The 19,339-nt window shown below is 44.0% G+C and overlaps 1 protein-coding gene across 1 annotated transcript in view; it reads right to left on the bottom strand.

The window, feature by feature from the left end:
• The window catches only part of LOC134590658 (tyrosine-protein phosphatase non-receptor type 22-like), a 149,539-nt gene that overhangs the window by 28,615 nt on the left and 101,585 nt on the right, over positions 1-19,339 (bottom strand). The window contains exons 12-14 of the mRNA XM_063444421.1: positions 14,799-14,869; positions 12,650-13,413; positions 2,482-2,562 (exon numbers count right to left, since the gene is read on the bottom strand). Coding sequence (XP_063300491.1) covers positions 2,482-2,562; positions 12,650-13,413; positions 14,799-14,869 — 916 coding nt within the window. The remainder of the gene's footprint in view (positions 1-2,481; positions 2,563-12,649; positions 13,414-14,798; positions 14,870-19,339) is intronic.

Here is a 19,339-nt window from a genome sequence, read left to right as displayed (position 1 = left end):
GTGTACCCCAGGGAGCTGATGGTGTCGTCCATCCTCCCCAGCGGCCGTGTGTGTCCCAGGGAGCCGAAGGTGCAGTCCTTCCTCCCCAGCGGCAGGCTGAGTTACAGGGGGCAGAGGTAGTTGTTCCTGCCCCCCAAAAGCAAAGTGATATGCCAAGAAGGCAGTGTGAAGTGAAGGGAGAGGAGAGCAGCGTCCTCCCTCCCCAGCGGCAGTGTGTACCCCAGGGAGCTGATGGTGTCGTCCATCCTCCCCAGCGGCCGTGTGTGTCCCAGGGAGCCGAAGGTGCAGTCCTTCCTCCCCAGCGGCAGGCTGAGTTACAGGGGGCATAGGTAGTTGTTCCTGCCCCCCAACAGCAAAGTGATATGCCCAGAAGGCAGTGTGAAGTGAAGGGAGAGGAGAGCAGCATCCTCCCTCCCCAGCGGCAGTGTGTACCCCAGGGAGCTGATGGTGTCGTACATCCTCCCCAGCGGCAGTGTGTCCTGCAGGGAGCAGAGACAGTCAGTCTTGCACCCCAGCAGCCGGACAAGAGAATGAAAGGGGAGACAGCTGGTCCCCCTTTCCACCAGCAGAGAGAGTGCCAGGGAGAGGAGCCTGCTAACCCCTCTCCCCAGCGGCAGTTTACCATCCAGAGAGAGGAGCTGGTTACACCCTCTCTCCAGCGGCAGCCTAACCCACCAAGGGGAGATGTTAAGCCCCACATCGGTGCAGATGGGACCGTAGTCTCTGCACTTACAGCACCAGGGGTAGGGACGGTCGGTCCTGTGCCCCAGCCACAGAGCAATATATCCAAAGGGGAGACAGTCGGTCTCCAGCAACCAGGCTCCAACCAGACTACTCCCGTGGTAGTGCTGGCAACAGGACAGAGTACCGCTGGTCCCTGCCCCCTCAGCAACCCACCAAGGCAGCCTACCAGCCCCCCACACAGCCGTGGTGAGGCACCTGAACCCGGACAAGATCCTCCCTCACACAGGTGTAGTAACTGTTTATTGTGGGTGGGCTGCTCTACTATTTCTATTTTGTGGGTGGGTTGCTGGACTAACCAGGGCACTGACCGGCAGGAGGTCAGATACCCTGTTAGTCTAATTGGTAAAGGGGAGAATTGTGGCGAAACCAACTTCGCCACTGTGAACTGGAGAAGCCTGGTTGCTAGCCTCCTGCCCTGCGACTATGGCCCCTGGACATATTGTACTGGAAAAACTATATTTGGGCATGTAATAATGTATATTGCTGCTACCGGCCCTTTTAAAAGCATCTATGAACAGATTGGGACTTTTGGGACTACTGTCCCTTTAAGACTGTGGAGCGTATTACAGTAATCCTGCCTTTAATACTTTAATGTCATGTATGTATTTTTGTATGCAGTTAACCTGGGTGATATATATGCAGCATTCATCTGATCGTTCGGTAGAATCACTCCATTCATTATATTGAGTGAAACTACCGAACAACCAGACCACCCAGGAATAAGTGTGCCTCCAATTACCGTTTGCAACAATGTTGCAAACAGGTAATTGGCAATCCATGTAATGTATTCTTTGTCCTCTGGGTGGCCGCCATTCGGGAAACAAACACGTGGCGGCGGCCATCTTAAACTACCGAACAGCGGTGTTTTGCCGTCGAGTGTCTGGAACTGAAATCGGACACTTGACTAGGCAAACACCGCTGAGACCTCCAGACTTCCAGAAATTCGTATGGAAACTACCGAATGACCCGCCGTTCGGTAGAAAGAACCCCACAAACAAGGGAATTCATTCAAACCCTCTCCAGGCTCTATAACACCAGCAATTCGTCTGTTTCATTCACTTGTTTGTGACCGACCGCAGGGCCAAAATGCATGGAACTGTTTTCGGATACTTTACCCATGCGGTCGGTCAAATCTTTGGAACCTCATATCTCCCGAACCATTCATCCGAATGACCTGATTCTTGCATATGTTGTCCCCCTGAATAAGGGCTATCAGGGGATACCTGTTTTGGAGGTGTAGCATATGTATTTGGGGTACATCCAAGAATTGGGGAAAAGGGTGTACGGTATAATTATATTAAGTGCTAATCTAAGGGGAGGAAATGTGTGGGAGGTACATCCCTGTGATTGGTTAATTTCATCCTCCCCCTGGGAGTGTCCTGTATGTACTTGTTTGTAATAAAAGCCAGGCTGGATGAGCCAGTCTGTTGTTCCTGCTTAACCCTCAAAATGAAGTGTCATCTCGTTCTTGGGGGGAATTGGATTGTAAGCTGACTGCCAAGAGTGTAAGCGGATTGTATGCTTTTCTTGTTCAGCTGTTCCAGTTCGGAGTGTTATTTCGTATCCAGATCGGGAGTTTGGTGTTCTGCAGTAGCTGTGCCTGTCTCTAGGAAAGGGGATTATCGCCTAAACGGATTTTATCCCCTTTTATGCTGAAACGGTCCGTTACAACAACGTTGGGGTTAAACTAAGAAACATTTAAGTTGATATTGTTATGGGACCTGGAGTTGTACTTACCGGGTTCATTAGTTACAATAAAGGATTCTGGTGTGCGTTTAGGCAAAGGAGGAGGGCCCTCTTCATCAGTGTTTGAAGACCCTGCAAATAAAATATATCGATGAACACAGTGTCCGAAAAGATCAATCATGAGCATCTTAGAATGTTGCTGGATAATTTAGAAGCTCTTGCATGTTACATAGCTGAAATGAGACTTGCTTCCATCAAGTTCAGCCTTCCTCACATTTGTATTTTGCTGTTGATCCAAAAGAAGGCAAAAACCTAGTCTGTAGCACTTCCAATTTTGCAACAAACTCTGAAAAAAATTCCTTCTTGATCCCAGAATAGCAGTCAGATTTATCCTTGGATCAAGCCGTTATTACCCTACATTGAAAGATTATATCCTTGAATATTCTGTTTTTGCAATGTAATATTATTTAATTTATCTTGCATGTAATGTTCTCGAGCAGACCATTAATATCACATTAAACAGTCCTCACATCAATCCATATTTGTGATATATATTTAATTTAAATTATATACAAAAGTAATATTACACATTGAAGTTGCTTTTTGCCAAGTATAGCTATCTCAAATTTGCTTAAAAATACTATGAAAGGGGGCGGGGCTTAACCGCAGGTCAGAGCGGGCGCCATTACTCGCGGCTCCCAAGACAAACGGCACAATCCACCTTAAATCAGGGGCCGACCCGACCATCCGACCCACAGACCGACACCAGCACAACACAAGGAGCCGGTATATGCCATTTTTCCAGAAATCCGGGCTGAAACAGGTGAAAAAGAGGCTTGCGGCCTACCACCTACCCCCAGGCCTCGGCCTCGAGGAGTGGCAGCATCCGTTCCAGATCCTGGACGCACGGACAAAGACAGCCACAACCACCACGCCGGGGCACCTACCTGAAATGGGGAGGAGATCGCAAAGACCCACACAGGGGATGCCAGGAGACTCCAGAGACATCGGCTCCATGCTTCAGAAGCAGGCCCAAAGCAAGATGGCGACGCCAGAAGCAGGTACAGCCACCAATACACCACAATCACCCACACAGGAGGAAACACAGCCCCAATTTGAACGACAGAGCTGTGAACAAGCAGCCCCACCTTACCCTGACTTCTCCAATTTAGCCACCAAGCAAGACATTAAGGCATTACTAGCGGACTTCAGACAGACCTGGGCAGCAGATATAGCTGTGATACAAACAGATCTGCAGATGGTGACAGACAGGGACCGCGCCACAGAAGACGACATCATAGATGTAAAACAAACAGTGTCCACTATGGGTGAAACGCTCCAAGAAGTGCAGAAAGCCCAACAAACACTTTCCTTACAGCTTACTATGCTGGATGATCGCTCCAGACAAAACAACCTGAAGATCAGGGGGTGCCCGAGACCATCTCAAAGGAGGAATTGCCCCACTATCTGAGGTGCCTGGTGACTTCACTAGTATCATCGACACAAGCCAAAAAAGTAACAATCGACAATATATTCCGCCTACCCAAATCATCCAGGGCCCCATTTCAGGCTGTCAGCGACATCCTTATCCACTGCACATCCGCTCAAGACAAGCGGACACTCTTAGCGGCACTACGAGACCGCACACCCTACCGGTTAGAGGGCTCAGACCTGTCATTTTTTCAAGATTTATCGGCACACCCTACAGTGGAGGCGCACAATGACTCCAGTGACAAGCCGACTCAGAAACGCCGGAATAGCGTACCAATGGACGTCACCAAGACTACTCAGAGTGCTCCACACCTTATCCTCAACAGAAGAAGCTCCAGCTCTATTCAGGAAACTGGGACTATCCGCACCACCTGACGACCTAGCAAGCACCCACACTTGGGACCCGGCGACTGTAGTCCCCTTCACCCCGAGACGCCAACAGGAACCACGGAATGGGTGGTTCCCCCATGGTTAGGGGAACAACACGAGCCTAACTACTCGCACACAGACACATAGGCCCCCAACGAGCCATACACCTGATTTCCAGCCACCACGGTAATACAATGACGGTATATTTGTGTTTTATATACTGTACCAAGCCCATAGGCAGTGCTGTACCCTACTCTACCGTATCATACTCTACGCTACTACTCTTAAGTATGGCACACTACATACAAACCACACTCCTGTAACCTTAAGAGCGACTAGCTCTACCATATGCAAAGTTCGCCCAACAAGCTAGGCCATACAAATAACGCCTACTTGACTGATAGCCCCATACAGTACATCAAAAAGATGGGCTGATAAGCGACGGTCCGGCCACACTTATATAAAAAACGTGCATTGCTTCTCATGTTACTTAAATGCTATAACCCACTTGATGAATCGCTTGTGTTTAACTACTTTACTTTTAACTACTTTCCTGTTAGTACGCTAAACTTGTTGGTAATATTCTAGAACGTTACAATAGTATAAAAGGAGGCAGACACTCATAGGAGAGGTTGCATTATGTTAGCATGATCCCTAACTGTATGAAGAATGTGCATTCCCTTCATTCTATTCTGTATCCCATTTAACATGTGCCTCAATAAAAGAAAGAATGACGAAAAAAAAAAATACTATGAAAAATAAATTTTACTGAAAGGATCTGTGGTTGTAGACAATTAGGCCACATCAATAGCTAGACGGAGAAATATCTAATAACCCCTGGATGGGAAATATCCTATTCAGGGGTGGTCAGTGTGAGTGATACCCACCCACTCTGGGCATGAACCCTAATAATGTTAGAACAGAAAATTGAGAAAATCTCATGAGGAGAGATCCCCATTGGGGTACAAAATGGTAAATAGGCTGTGACAAAAAATATTAATATTTAGGAGCCTAGAGTGTTTCAACCACCTATATATGCAAGACATATGGGGGAGGTTCTTGGATACCAAATAATCCTATGAACTGAGTATTCAAACACCATTTTGCACCATAGTTGTGCTGACCGTTTATAACTATATCGCCTGATCATGAAACGTATAAGGTAGGCATCCTACACGTGCTCCCAGGAGACAGCTAAGTGGAACGGATCCAGAGCCGCAGTGGAACGCACACGGCAGGTATCCAGTGTTCTAACATCACGGAGAGATCCAGGCTCCCTCTTATCCAGCCGGCGAGAGGGAGATAAGAAGATCTTCAGGTCTACAGTGTGTTAACCTGGTACTTTATGCTTCTCAATGGGACAGTTTTAAAAGTGCAAGTTTTTTTTTATATATTTTTATATGTTTATTGGACAGTGTCTATCTGTAATAAAATTTAAATAGAAAGCATCCTGTCTGTTGCACTATATGACCTATTGGACTGCAGGAATTTAAACTCTTTGAGTATATTAACACAATTTTTAGTCATATTATACCATTAATAATCTTTGTATCGGTTTTCCTAGATAAATAAGTATTAAACCGATACTATTTAATAATCTGCAGCTTTATCAGAGTTTTCCTACCTATATCATGGTAGGTAAATAATTTGATATTAAGCTGATACACCTTTTGTTATTGAATACAATTATCTCATTTGTATCCAGTTTGATTTCCTACTGCTACAAGCATTCTATTTCTATATATATTTTTTGGCATTTTTTTATTAACCCATCCTATTCTATTTGCACTGTAGTCCTGATTTCACTGCTGATTAGGTTCATTAGTTACGTATATACCTTTTGGGGTATGTCTTCTTCTGAACGGGATCTGTAAGATTACTAAACAATATAATAATAAAAAAGATAGCTACAGGTGAAGTTGAAATACCTTATATTTAATAGTTTGTGACGTTTTGTGTAATTATTGGAAGACAAACTCCTCCCCCCTACGCAGTTGACAGGCTTATGCAATGTATGATCATATAATGTAACCAAACCCCCATTATTTTCTACCTAGGTGAGGTGTTTTTAAATAGTACTATTTAGGATTTGAAATCTCTGTTTAGTTAATAAGCGAGTGCACTGGTTTGTATATTTTTTGTATTTTGGTCCCAGTAGCACCCTGTAATATATGCATGTTTAGGCGAGTGCAGCCCTCCTGACTTTGTACATATATATATATATATATATATATATATATATATATATATGTTAAAAGGCCTGAACTTGTGGAGGCCTGAATTTGTGGGAGGAGTAAGTCCCCTACTTAAACTCTCAGCCCCTACTCACCTCTGCCTTTCAGCTGATTGTTTTGTCCCCATAGCAACAAGCACTTCCTGTCCAGCTTCCCTCCAGAATTTTTTCCTGTTTCCAGCAGTCAGACGTCCTGACCAGTCCTCTGTCCGTTTGAGGCCTTCCACTCGGTTCCCGGTCAAGGTACCCGGTTTCCGGTCACGAGACCGGCACGTTCACGTAAGTTAGGCGTAGGAAATAGCGCCCCGCTATTTCCCGCCGTTCGGGCCTAAAAACTTAGGGGTAGGCTCCCTCTATCATATTCGTACAAATACACGCTTTTTTAACCGATTTCAGTGTTCACGCCAAAACAGACGAACGCTCGGCACTTTATCACTGCTTTTACATATTCGTACGGAAACCTAATACCTAATCTATTATTATTTATATACACAGTAATATTATTACGGGCATTCTCTTATTTCCGTTTGGTCACCCAGGACCAATCTATTTCGTACGATTAAAACACAAACACCTTGCTCTAAATCCATATTCGGCTAGTTCTTATTCAAATAGGCTACAGTATGCACTAAGTTCTATTTCACGAATTCTACTTTTCTTTACGTATATTCCCTGTTCGGTCATATTGCTACTGATACCTTTTTTTGTCAGTTTGGGGATATAATTAGCTTGTTTAAAAATCTGCCTTGTGATTTTCTTTCTATGTTAACCAGTTAATTTGTTTTACTACTTTTTAAAATATCCACGTCTATCATAAACGTACAGTTTCTATACACTGTGGCAGGATGGCCAGGCTCTTCACAAACTTCAAATGCAACAGTCAGGATAAAATAGTACTGCAGTTTATTGTCACTTTCCACAATATATACAAGGTTGTGCTCTCCCACAAAATAAAACAAAAAGAAAATAAATCCTACTCCAACTTGGAGACTTACTAAACAGTATTACTAACTATCCAACTGGCCAGCTAATCTAGTTCCCAGTTTTAAACAAAATGAAATACAGCACTTTAAGCAGGTTTCACACAGTACCTTTGTCTCAGGCTTAACTGCCTCCTCTCTCCCAGCTGTTAGACTCTCTGTCTTCAGAGGCTAACCTTTTAAAACCCTAGTGCTGGTTAATTACATTCACCTGGTATATAACATTCAAGGGGTGACTCCCACCAATTAACCCCATCATGCTGGGAATAGAGAGCACTCCAATCTATTACTAAACATAGAAAGCCTCTCTGACCTTGCCACAACACATATTTACCTATTAAACACTTCATTTTGTCACATATACTAATAAATACTGTTTATAAACACAATATCCGGCACATAAACGTCTGTACTATTCATTTTCCATATAATCACGCTGTCACATATTTTTGGCTTTACAGACTGCATCGGTTCTCGCTTTTTCTGCGCTAAAGTTGTTTATTTCAAGGTCTTTTATTACAGGAACAGGTATTGTATTTTATCACTTTGCATTATAAAGCCATAGGCCTAAAATGTTTACATATTGGGTTTTATTACTTACCTCCACACCTGTCGTTAACTATGGAATTTTTCTTCGGTTAACCCTTAGCTCCAGTATTATTCTAGGCTTCCCCCGGTTCTACACAGTTAAACCGTTTCGCATAACGTAATTTCTTTATGTCAAACCAAGGTATAGTTCACAACTCGTTTGTTACTACACCTCATATAAAACCTATCACGGTCTCAAGTTCATTACTACTTTTCCACAGGCTTACGCCCACGGTACGTTAATTCTTTACTATTATTTCTACTCAGACATACGATCATACAGCCATCAGGCTCCGGTAAACACCAAAACCTGACCCGGTACTCAGCCATACCTTCAGGTACTTACGTCTATACCCAAATACGTCCAATCGTCACCCCAAGGCCTCATCCAGCCTTCTCACAAATATCTATTTCAGCCCAGTCACACACGTAAACCTTCCAGATCCCTCAATGCAGGATCTCACGTTGCGCCCCTAACAAACAACCTACTCCCAATTCAAATCATACGCCACCACGATACGCATAAATACGTCAACATCTGTCTTAAAGCCTCAGGACTCTTCCTCAAGGACAGCATAAGACGAGACTTACCACACTTATTACCACCAGAAGGTTCCAGATACCATTCGCAAGAAGTCAAGGTTAGTATCTACACAACATTCCAGTCCTCTCACCTTATCCTTAAATATACAATCGAACTGGCTACAGGGTCTAGGCTAATGCCTTAGCGCACCCTATCAGAAATCCCGTCCCAACGAGGCCTTCCATCCCCCCCCACCTCAACACGGAGGTACGGCCCCACGCCCAAATCATAGTTACAAGCCTCGCATGCCCTACTACAGGGCGCTAGTCAGGGCCTCACCTGTCACGGCCACACGTTTTGATTTCTCTCTACTGTCACCGAGAGGCCAACATCCCGCCACCACGTCTGTGGCAACTACGTCATAAGCCAAATCATAGGTAGAGCCTCTCACCGCCACTTGGCATTAGCAGGGCCTCACCTATCCAAACATTCAACAGTTAAGTTTTTCGCTTTGGCATCTAGCATTACAGTCCAGTTCTTCCATTTACACCACCCCACATACCCCGCCTACTTACCTTACGCCCCTTCTAATATATCTTTCACATAATCATTCCTTTTAGAATGTCCCAAGAACCTATTCCAACCAAAGAATTGACAGAAGAAACTCCATTCACGCCTACCAGACCCGGGTCTCCAGGCGAATCACTCACTCTTTCAACCCCCACGTCCTTGAGAGCATGGACTATTCCCAAAATTACGGCCGAGCTTAGGCTCAGGGGAATCCCCTTTCCGGCCACAGCTAGGAAGGCTGAACTTTATAGGCTACTTACTCACCAAGCCCCCGAGCCCAGGCCAGGGACTAGCTCTCAAGGACAACCACCAAGCAACAGCACGGCCACCCAGGATACCCTGGCAGAGATCTTGGCCAATCTAAAGACCCTCAATAGCAGGCTATCTAAGGTGGAAAGCGCCATCTCCTCCCCAGGTACTACCACGGTAGTCCCAGTCGCTTTCAAGGCTGTACCTACTATACCAACATGCCCTCCTATACTCCCCCCTCCAGCACCGGGCACAGCCATTACACCATTTGAGTCACCAGCACACTCCGTCCCTGACTCTATCAGGAAAGATATCCTAGACGGGAAGGATGTGCGTCTGGTGTCCTTGCTCATAGCCTCACAGGATGTACTTGAGAACAAGGCATTCAATTACGGTGATATCTCTGTGGTGCTCAAGACAAGGGATCCCAGGCTTAATCATCTGGTGGATTATCTCACCACAGGGTTCACTAAAGGGTTTCTCACGGGTATTGTAGCCATTCCCCCAGGTACACTAGAATGCCCTAATCTCCAGTCAGCACGTTTAGACCCAGTCTCCATAGACACTCTCATTGCCTCTGAAATCACCAATGGTTTCATGATCGGCCCCTTCACCTCTTCACCATTCTCCTCCTGGCGCACTAACCCCATTGGTATTGCTATTCACAAATATTCAAAAAAAAAACAAAACAAAAAAAAAAAACGTCTAATTATTGATTTATCGGCACCGCACTCCTCTTTTGTTCCAAGCATAAACGCACTCATTCCAGCAGACGAATTCTCACTTCAGTACGTAACCATCGACGACGCCATACAGTCCATCATATCATCTGGTAATCGACCCTGGCTTAGCAAAACGGACATCACAAACGTTTAAATTACTACCCATGCACCCCTCACTCTGGCACTTACACGGTGTTAAATGGCGAGGGAAATATTACTTCTCTACACGACTCACTTTCGGTTCTCGAAGCAGCCCCAAACTGTTCGACATTTTCGCAGAGTCACTATGCTGGCTGCTTCTGAACCTCACCAGGTGTCACTCCGTTATCCACTACCTCGATGACTTTTTACTAATAGAGCCAGGGTCACCTTCACCCACAGCAATCAGAAGCACTACTGCACTATTTTCCACACTTGGAGTCCCTTTGTCCACAGCCAAAACTATAGGCCCCACAACTAAATTGACCTTTCTGGGGATAGAACTGGACTCGGTTAACCTCAGAGCTAGCCTCCCCCACGACAAACTGTCACGTTTGAGAGGGGAGATGACTTGTTCCTGCGGAATGATGTTTGCACTAGAAAATAACTTCAGTCCCTTCTCGGATCCCTGAACTTTGCAATGCGCATCATTCCGCAGGGAAGGTCTTTCATATCCAGACTCCTTTGCCTGCTGCACGGAGTTCCGGACTCTGGCACAGTTTCTTTGGACCCCCACGCCAAGGCTGACTTAGCTATGTGGGGGAAGTTTTTGAAGGACTGGAATGGAATCTCCATGTTTATTCCCCCTCTCTCCACCTCTTCACCCATCATCCACACAGACGCAGCAGCCAATACCGGTTTTGCAGCCATTTTTGGGAACCACTGGTTCAGGGGCCATTGGCCCACTGATTCGGATGCCTTGCCAGGATTCAGAGAGACCTCAGCACTATTTGAAATTTATCCCATTGTGGCGGCCGCACACACCTGGGGTCATCTCTGGTCTGGCAAGGCAGTCAAATGCTACTCTGATAACTCGGCAGCTTGCGAAATCGTGAACAAAGGGCGATCATCTTCCCTGACCATCATGCGGCTGATTCGCAAGCTGACCTGGTTGGCAGCATCCGGCCAGTTTCACTTAGTTTGTTTTCACATCCCGGGTATTCACAACACGGCCGCTGACGCTCTTTCTCGTTCTCAATTTCAGGCATTTTCTCAGGCACTCCCAACGGCTCACCTACAACCATCCAGGACACCACGGTTCCACGATCTAATCCTGGATTAAGCACACTCTTGAACCACGCTAGAGCACTCACTCACCAAGCATTATCACCAAACACGGCTATCACTTACAATAGGGCTCTTAATATATTTAATAAATTCACAGCAGAGTTCGGTTTACAAGGTGACTTCTCTATTCAAACCATGGTGGCTTTTGCCTCTTTTTTCCACCTACACCTTAAACTATCTCACAACACCATTAAACTATATCTCACGGGGGTCCAGCACCACAGCCTCACCTTTTTTTCCTAACAACACACCTTTCCTGTCTTCATACCCCGTCAAAAAGGTTTTGAAAGGAATATCAAAGGTTTCACCTCCACTCTCTACCATTAGATTACCTATAGATGGGCCTATCTTCAGGTCACTTAGCAATCTCCTTGACACAGCCCCATTCGACATCGGCACAAATACGGTGATCAAATCTGCTTTATATCTCGCTTTCTACGGTTTTCTCAGACCTAGAGAGTTCACCGTAATTTGTCAAGGAGATACGAAGCTAAGACTTAAAATATCGCACCTCACTAAGATCACTACCAACTTTCGATCCCTACAACTAAAACCAACCGGTCACTACACCCTACTATAATTCCTCTCTTCCCTACTGATAATGCCTGTTGTCCGGTAAAAGTACTAGACCACCTACGGTCAACTCTGCACGGTCACCTACTGGACTCTCCGCTCTTAACACTACAAGGGCACCCGTTAACCACAGCAAAATTGATGGTTCATATCAGAATTCTGTTATCTAAGCTCGGACACAACCCGATTGCATTCTCTAGGCACTCCTTCCGTATAGGAGCAGCCTCTAGCACTAACACACCGGTCCATATCATCAAGAGACTGGGGCGGTGGAAATCCTCCATATATACTGCATATATTCCACAGCCGGAGAAAGAGCTTCGCCAAGCTTTCAGCAACTTGGTTTTGTAAAAAATGCAATAAAGTGTGTATTTCTTGAATTTATCTTTTTGCCCTCTTTTATTTACAGGCCCACTCGTACGTTGGTTTCGGCACACCACAACCAACTTTGCTCACAGTTACTATCCATTACGTATTTAAATTCCGAGCACAAATATATATATATATATATATATATATAGATATATATATATATATATATGTGTGTGTGTGCTTATTGTTATTTAACTTTTCATTGAATTGGAGGTTCAATCCCTTTAGCATTTCTGGATTTAAAACAAAATGGTCAAATGAAAAATAAAAAACACCAACTTACTTTCTTTGCAAGTTGTGGCAGATAATTCCAATCCAGATCCCATCTCTTGGCCGGAATTTATGATTATCGTGGGGGAACATAATGGTGGCAATTCTTTGCTTAGTTTATTATCAAGCGGCTGTTTTGTTGCATCGTGGTATGTGGCTTCTGCACAGAAACCTGCAAATTTTGGTGAACCAAGATCAGAAGAAGGGGATGGGGAGAAATATGGATCTTCAGTTAAACGGACATAAGCTTGACTATAGGGGACAGTAGAGATATTACCAAGAGAGCCAGTGATGGCTGGACCACTGTTTTGCCAAAGATGACTGTTCTCACTGAAATGACTCATTGCATTTTTAGATAAATCACTGTCCACATATGACATTTCAGTGGCTTGTTGTGGTGTTAGAGAATGTCTGTGTTGCATTAGCTCAAATGGTGTAGATTTTGTTCTTAGTAATGGTATATGACTGCTGTATCTTTTTCTATCTTCAGCTTTTGACTTTGGCTGGAGTTCGTTAGAGGTGATTGGTCTAGAATGTGTTATTTGTTGCTTGCATGATCCAATCCTTGGCAAAGGATGAGGTCCATCATCCAATAACCTCACTGAATTAGATGGCTGGTTGATGGTTCTGCAAGTCTCATTACTTGATGGTGATACAGTTTCTAATCCATTGTTAGATTGTATTATTGGGTTGGAGAATTCTGAAGTAAATTGGAAAATGTCTTCTTGTACTGCATCGTTACAAAAAGGCTGTGAAACTCTCTCCTTTTCTGCAAAACTACAAGAAATGTTAATGTTATACATGAACACAAAATAAAGCAGTATGCTGGGATCTGCCTACAGCATTTTCAAGCCCCAGTTTCTATTGAAATTGGCACTTTTATACAAGGTCAAACATTATAAACGGACATACTTTAGACAAGTAAAGAACTCAGTGTCTATAGTGGTCTTTTAATTGTTCTCTGATTGGTTAAATGGCACACAAAAAACTGTTCAGAATCAAACTACTCTGAGTTTTATTGAATTCATATCCAAACGGCAAGATTTAGGTCAATTTAAGTGATCTAGAAAAAGGATCAAACTCTGTCCCCCCCCCCTAAATTTTGTCATTTGCCACAATCTGGAGTTAAGGGAATGCATCTGTATGAAAGGGTTTACACTAAACCCCCATCACTCACAAACAGAGTTATATAGTACACTTTCAGAAGTACCCACTCAAAAGGAAAACATTGAGTTGTTGTTCCTGGGAGGTAATTAGAGACTTACAGGAAAAAGCACCAAGGTCACCTGTAGTTGTTCTCCCTAAGGTAAGGGAATCCGAATAACCCTAATAAACAATCAGGTAAAAACACTAAACCGGAATCTTTGGGAAACAGGGAAACCTGAAGCAGGGAGAACAATGATATATGATAATCCTTCATTTTTATAATGATAATCCTTCAGTTTTTCTGTTTTCCAAGGATCCCTGTTTAGTGTTTTTACAAGATTATTGCTCACCCATTGAGTCTGTTAATCACAATGGTACCTCCCACTCCCGTACACATATTCGTAGAGTGATCATTCTACCATAGAAGTCAGAGAAAACCACAATTGGAGAACTTGCTCCCACACTGACATTTTGGGGAAATACTTTTAGGAGTCCATCTATTGCTCCTATTGTTATATTGCACCAAGGCAATAGTGTTTAACCAATAATGACTTGGCACAACATAACACATTTTTCAGAGCAAGGAATGGCACAAATATAGTATTGATTATATCTTATGATTACACTGTTACCTTGGTTACCACTGTTACTCAGTTTCCAGAGTAGTACATCAGTGGCCTGAGAAATGTAATATAAATCCCCAAATGTATCTCGTAACTTCTGAGATTTTTTTAAACTGGTGTTTCTTACATTCAAAAATAGTCATATGTAATATATCTAACATAAAATAAGACAAGAGCAAGCTTGTTGTTACAAAATTCTGTTAGTACAATAAAAAATGTATTACAAGATATAAATAATAGCTGTTATTTTACCTAAAATAAGACAGTAGAGTAAATTATGAAAACATGTAAAAAGGCAATCTAGTACCGTGCCTTGGTCGCTCGACTTAAAATGGTGGTTACTATATGCCCAAGGCGTACACCTTTAAGTACGATAGCGATATTGGCACTTACATGTACGAAGGGTTCGTTCTATTATTTGAGGGAACAGTCTGCGATGAATTTGGAAGATGAGCTCTCTGTACCTAAAAAAGAAACAAAATGGTTATTTTATATTTATTTTTTTGGTAAACAAATGTATTTATATTGTTATTTGAGCAACTGTGTGATTTCCTGAACAGAGAGCATTGCTTTTAAAACCACAAAACCATCTGTCAAGCCCTATGTTATCGTAATCTAGATAGATAGATATTACAGAGTTAGATGGAAGAGAGCAAGCACACAATATGATTTTTCTCGAGTTGTTTGACATCAGGATATGACATCATAACCTTACACAATTTATTGTGACAGTTGTTAGCTGAATGTTACAAATAAGAGACAACAATGGAGTCACAGTTGATGAGAAAGAAAGATCAACTTTGGTGTGTTGAAAAAGATAAAAAATCTATATAGCAAGAAAAAAGAAAGTTTTCCTGTCAATGGATGCAAGTGTCTAAGTTCAATCCCAGTCTGTTCACCTCTAGTAATAATTTTTACTATTCCCCATAATCATTTAAGACTTTCTTTATACTTTCTGTTACTGTGTAAGCTGTTTTGGATTTGTGCCATAGGGGGTTCATGTTGTGTCTGTGCTTTAACAATGTGTTGGGTTCTTTTTGCAGACAGAAAGATCTGTATAGCAAGTTGTCACTTCAGCTCTGAGAGTGTCTTTGAGAACATATTCAAGAGTAAAATGTCCGATTTTAATAGTAGACTTATGTAGCGGAGCTCCCTGAACCCCGGCTGGGTACCTCTGCCATGGACCGCTTCCTAGCTGGAACAAGGGAAAACCTCAGCACTTCAGCCTCAGTCTCTGTGGCTTGACAGGGGATGAGCTCTATTCCCTCCTAGGGACTGGACGACACACAGTCCTGGGAGCTGTAGTCCTTACAAGGACTTTTCCTGCTGAATCCTCCATGAGCTGGAACAAGGTGCTGAGCAGTGATTATAACCCTTCCCCTCCCAGTAACTAGACGACACATAGTTCTGGGAGTACAACTTATTTTAATGAGCCAAACTTGGTCTTTTATGCACAGAGCCCAGCATGGGGTCTTCATTGTATTCAGCACAAGTCCCTCCCAGGAATTCTGGGAGATAATTGCATTAAATAACAATAAGCTAATTATCTCCCAGGAACAGAGAGGCAAACACAAAAACATAAAACATAAAAATACCCCAAAACATCATAAAAACACCAAATGAACCCACAAATAATACATCTTTAAATAACCCTGATCTGAGCGTTCAAGTTCTGCAAATAGTGCTGAGATCCATGCAGTGTAGGGGATACGCCACCGTGTTAGAGTTCACACGTGGTCCAATGCCCATAATAGTTCCAGACTTTTGGTGCTTTTGCCTGTCAACTTTCGGGAGCTCCAGCAGCCGCAATATGGGGTGCTCCGTCTGGCTCTTAGGTAGAGTTTGTTCCCCTTAGTCTCAGGCACCTTCCCTCCAAAAAGCATTTTCCTGGCGGATTTCAAAACCACAAACCAAGTTGTCCCGGGAACCGCACGGTCACCTCATACCGAAAACAGTTCCATAGTAAGTCCCGCTGAGGTGACCGGGAATCCACGAAGTCCTCATACCAAAATTAGCTCCATAGCGGTCTAAGTACCGCTCTTCGCATCACGGACCAACCGTCAACTTCCCAGGTTCTTCAGCTGGCTACCGGATCCGGAATGTGAAGCAATAAACGTGTTCCTCCAGGACTGGCCGAACCACGGAGCTTATGCTTTCCTCTCTTTCTCCATGCTGACGAGAGTGATCCATCACGATATTGAGAAGGACTAAAGCCAATTCTACAATGTTTTTTTACCGTTATTTTCCTACAGAACCTAAACTTTGTGTGGTTAAGACGTTACTAAGTTATGTTGAGACCACGACTGCTTTACGAGGGGCCCAGAAGGGTCAATTATTGGTGTCCTATGCAAGACCTCACAAACCAGTTGCCACTACTACCCTCGCTCAATGAGTAGGGTGGATTCTTACTTTGGTGGGTATCGACTCCTGTTTCGACGCTCAATCCGTACGGGGCGCAGCTGCAACGCATGCTTTTTCTACGGGTGCATCACTATCGGATATCATGTGATCGGCAGATTGGTCACAGGAGGACACTTTTCGGGTATTTTATTTTAGACCTTCCTCTCATACTTCCTTTTCTTTAATTGAATTAAAAATGCAAAATTTGAAGCCTCCTGTCATGTGGTAATATTGTAGATTAACGTAGTGTACTTATAATCTTAATTTTAGTAATGACAGTGTCAGGGTCCCGCGGGCGGCTGTGAGGGGAGGCTGCAATCCTCTCGCAGCACTCACCCTCAGTCCATCGCCGCCTGCGGTCCCCTCTCCCCTCACCTGTCAGCGAGCGGCGTCCTCTCTTCTTGACACGCCGCTCGCGTCGTCCTCCCCCCCTCCCAGCGGCAGCATGTATAACGCTGCACGCTGGGAGCCGGCACAATTATCTGAACGCTGGGGTCAATCACGTGACCCGGCGTTAAAGCTACAGCACAGTAATCACAGTGGGAGGTATAGATATCCCCCACATGTGACTGTTAATTCTGATTGGAAGTTATCCAATCAGAATTAAGCACAGGATTTAAATACTTACCTTTCCTGTCCCTCAGTGCCCTGTTGTAGTCTTTAATACCTGTATTGCTTTTTGCTCGTGTGTCTCTCTGGTTACCGTATATTTGGCTTGTTATTCCAATTCTCCTGCTTTCTCCATTCCTTTGACCTCGGCTTGTTTCTCGTTCTCCTGTTTTCTGGCTCCCATTACTCGGCTTCTCTCCTGACTATTCTTAGTGTGCTTAGCCCGGCCATTCTAAGGACCGGTACTGCACCAGACAGGAGGCGAGTATTTTCCCACCTTTACTTTTCCCTCCCTCACTTTTTGTATCTCTCTTTTGTTTCCCTCTATTTCTCATATTTTGTTTTCCATTCGTTTTTTTTCTAGTTTCCATATCTGTTTGCCTAGGTAGAACATGACGGGTATTTATTCAATTCAATAAATTAAAGTGTTAAGACATGGAATTACGGTCATTACAAGTACCTTTTACTTGTTTCTTGTTTATTTCAGCTTGAATACCACCACCAAACACAGTTGGGATGTTCCTACCTTATCGATACATGGTTATTTGAAGTTATCAGGAAATTCAAGTTCTACGTTTCCTGTTCATGTTAAATGGATTGTCTATGCTCACATCAAAGAAAGAGGGAGAATTGGGGGGCTGTTCTTACTTATATATGGGATGTCTGACTGTTCTTGATCGGCTATAGTTTTTTCATTGATCTGTCTTTGCTGCTGGAGTTTTAAGTAAAGAAAGTTCATGCAAAATACTCGCCTCCTGTCATTACTAAAATTAAGATGATAGCATAATCTCCAATTCTCTGACACCTCCCATCCCCCAAAAAATCTCCTCAAGGAGATTGTGGACAAGTGGTGGATCAGTATCACTGAGAAATGTCATGAATTAAGCTATCGGGATCTGGTCACATGGTTCAACTCCATGACTTGAATTCCAGATTCCCTACAGCATCAATAGCCCCTAAGTGGCTTATTTTCCTCCTCTTCAAGACAGAAACACACACAGCCTGATATGTATTAAATACATGTTTGTTTTTATTCTTATTATAACATAATGAAAATAAAACGTATAAGGAAATAACCGCAGAAGGGTTATATACACTGAATGCGTTGATGCCTAATGCAGCGCTTTCTCAACAGTGGAGAACAAAAAAAACTGGACTGTCCAGTGACCAAGGTGTATGATTAAAAATTTACTTTTAATGAGTACTAAATATAAGAAGAGCTGGAAAAATACCTAGCTCTAAACAAACACCATATAAAATAAATCAGTGAGGAAAAGGTGGGAACAAAGAGGGTACAAAAAGAATTAATAAAATAAATAACACTAAATATTGTCCCTACTATACTGTTAAAGGACCACTCTAGTGCCAGGAAAACATACTCGTTTTCCTGGCACTAGAGTGCCCTGAGGGTGCCCCCACCCTCAGGGTCCCCCTCCCGCCCGGCTCTGGAAAGGGGAAAAGGGGTAAAACGTACCTTTTTCCAGCGCTGGTCGGGGAGCTCTCCTCCTCCTCTCTGCCTCCTCTCCGCCCCGTCGGCTGAATGCGCACGCGCGGCAAGAGCTGCGCGCGCATTCAGCCAGTCACATAGGAAAGCATTTACAATGCTTTCCTATGGACGCTTGCGTGCTCTCACTGTGATTTTCACAGTGAGAATCACGCAAGCGCCTCTAGCGGCTGTCAATGAGACAGCCACTAGAGGATTAGGGGGAAGGCTTAAAGGACCACTCTAGTGCCAGGAAAACATACTCGTTTTCCTGGCACTAGAGTACCCTGAGGGTGCCCCCACCCTCAGGGTCCCCCTCCCGCCGGGCTCTGGAGAGAGGAAGGGGTTAAACTTACCTCTTTTTCCAGCGCCGGGCGGGGAGCTTTCATCTTGATCGCGACGTCATCGGCTGAATGCGCATGCGCGGCTGGAGCCGCGCTCG

Source organism: Pelobates fuscus, chromosome 1, assembly GCF_036172605.1.
Source record: "Pelobates fuscus isolate aPelFus1 chromosome 1, aPelFus1.pri, whole genome shotgun sequence".
Lineage (NCBI taxonomy): Eukaryota > Metazoa > Chordata > Amphibia > Anura > Pelobatidae > Pelobates > Pelobates fuscus.
The sequence above is the reverse complement of the archived record's forward strand: the minus strand, read 5'-3'. Positions and strand labels throughout refer to the sequence as shown.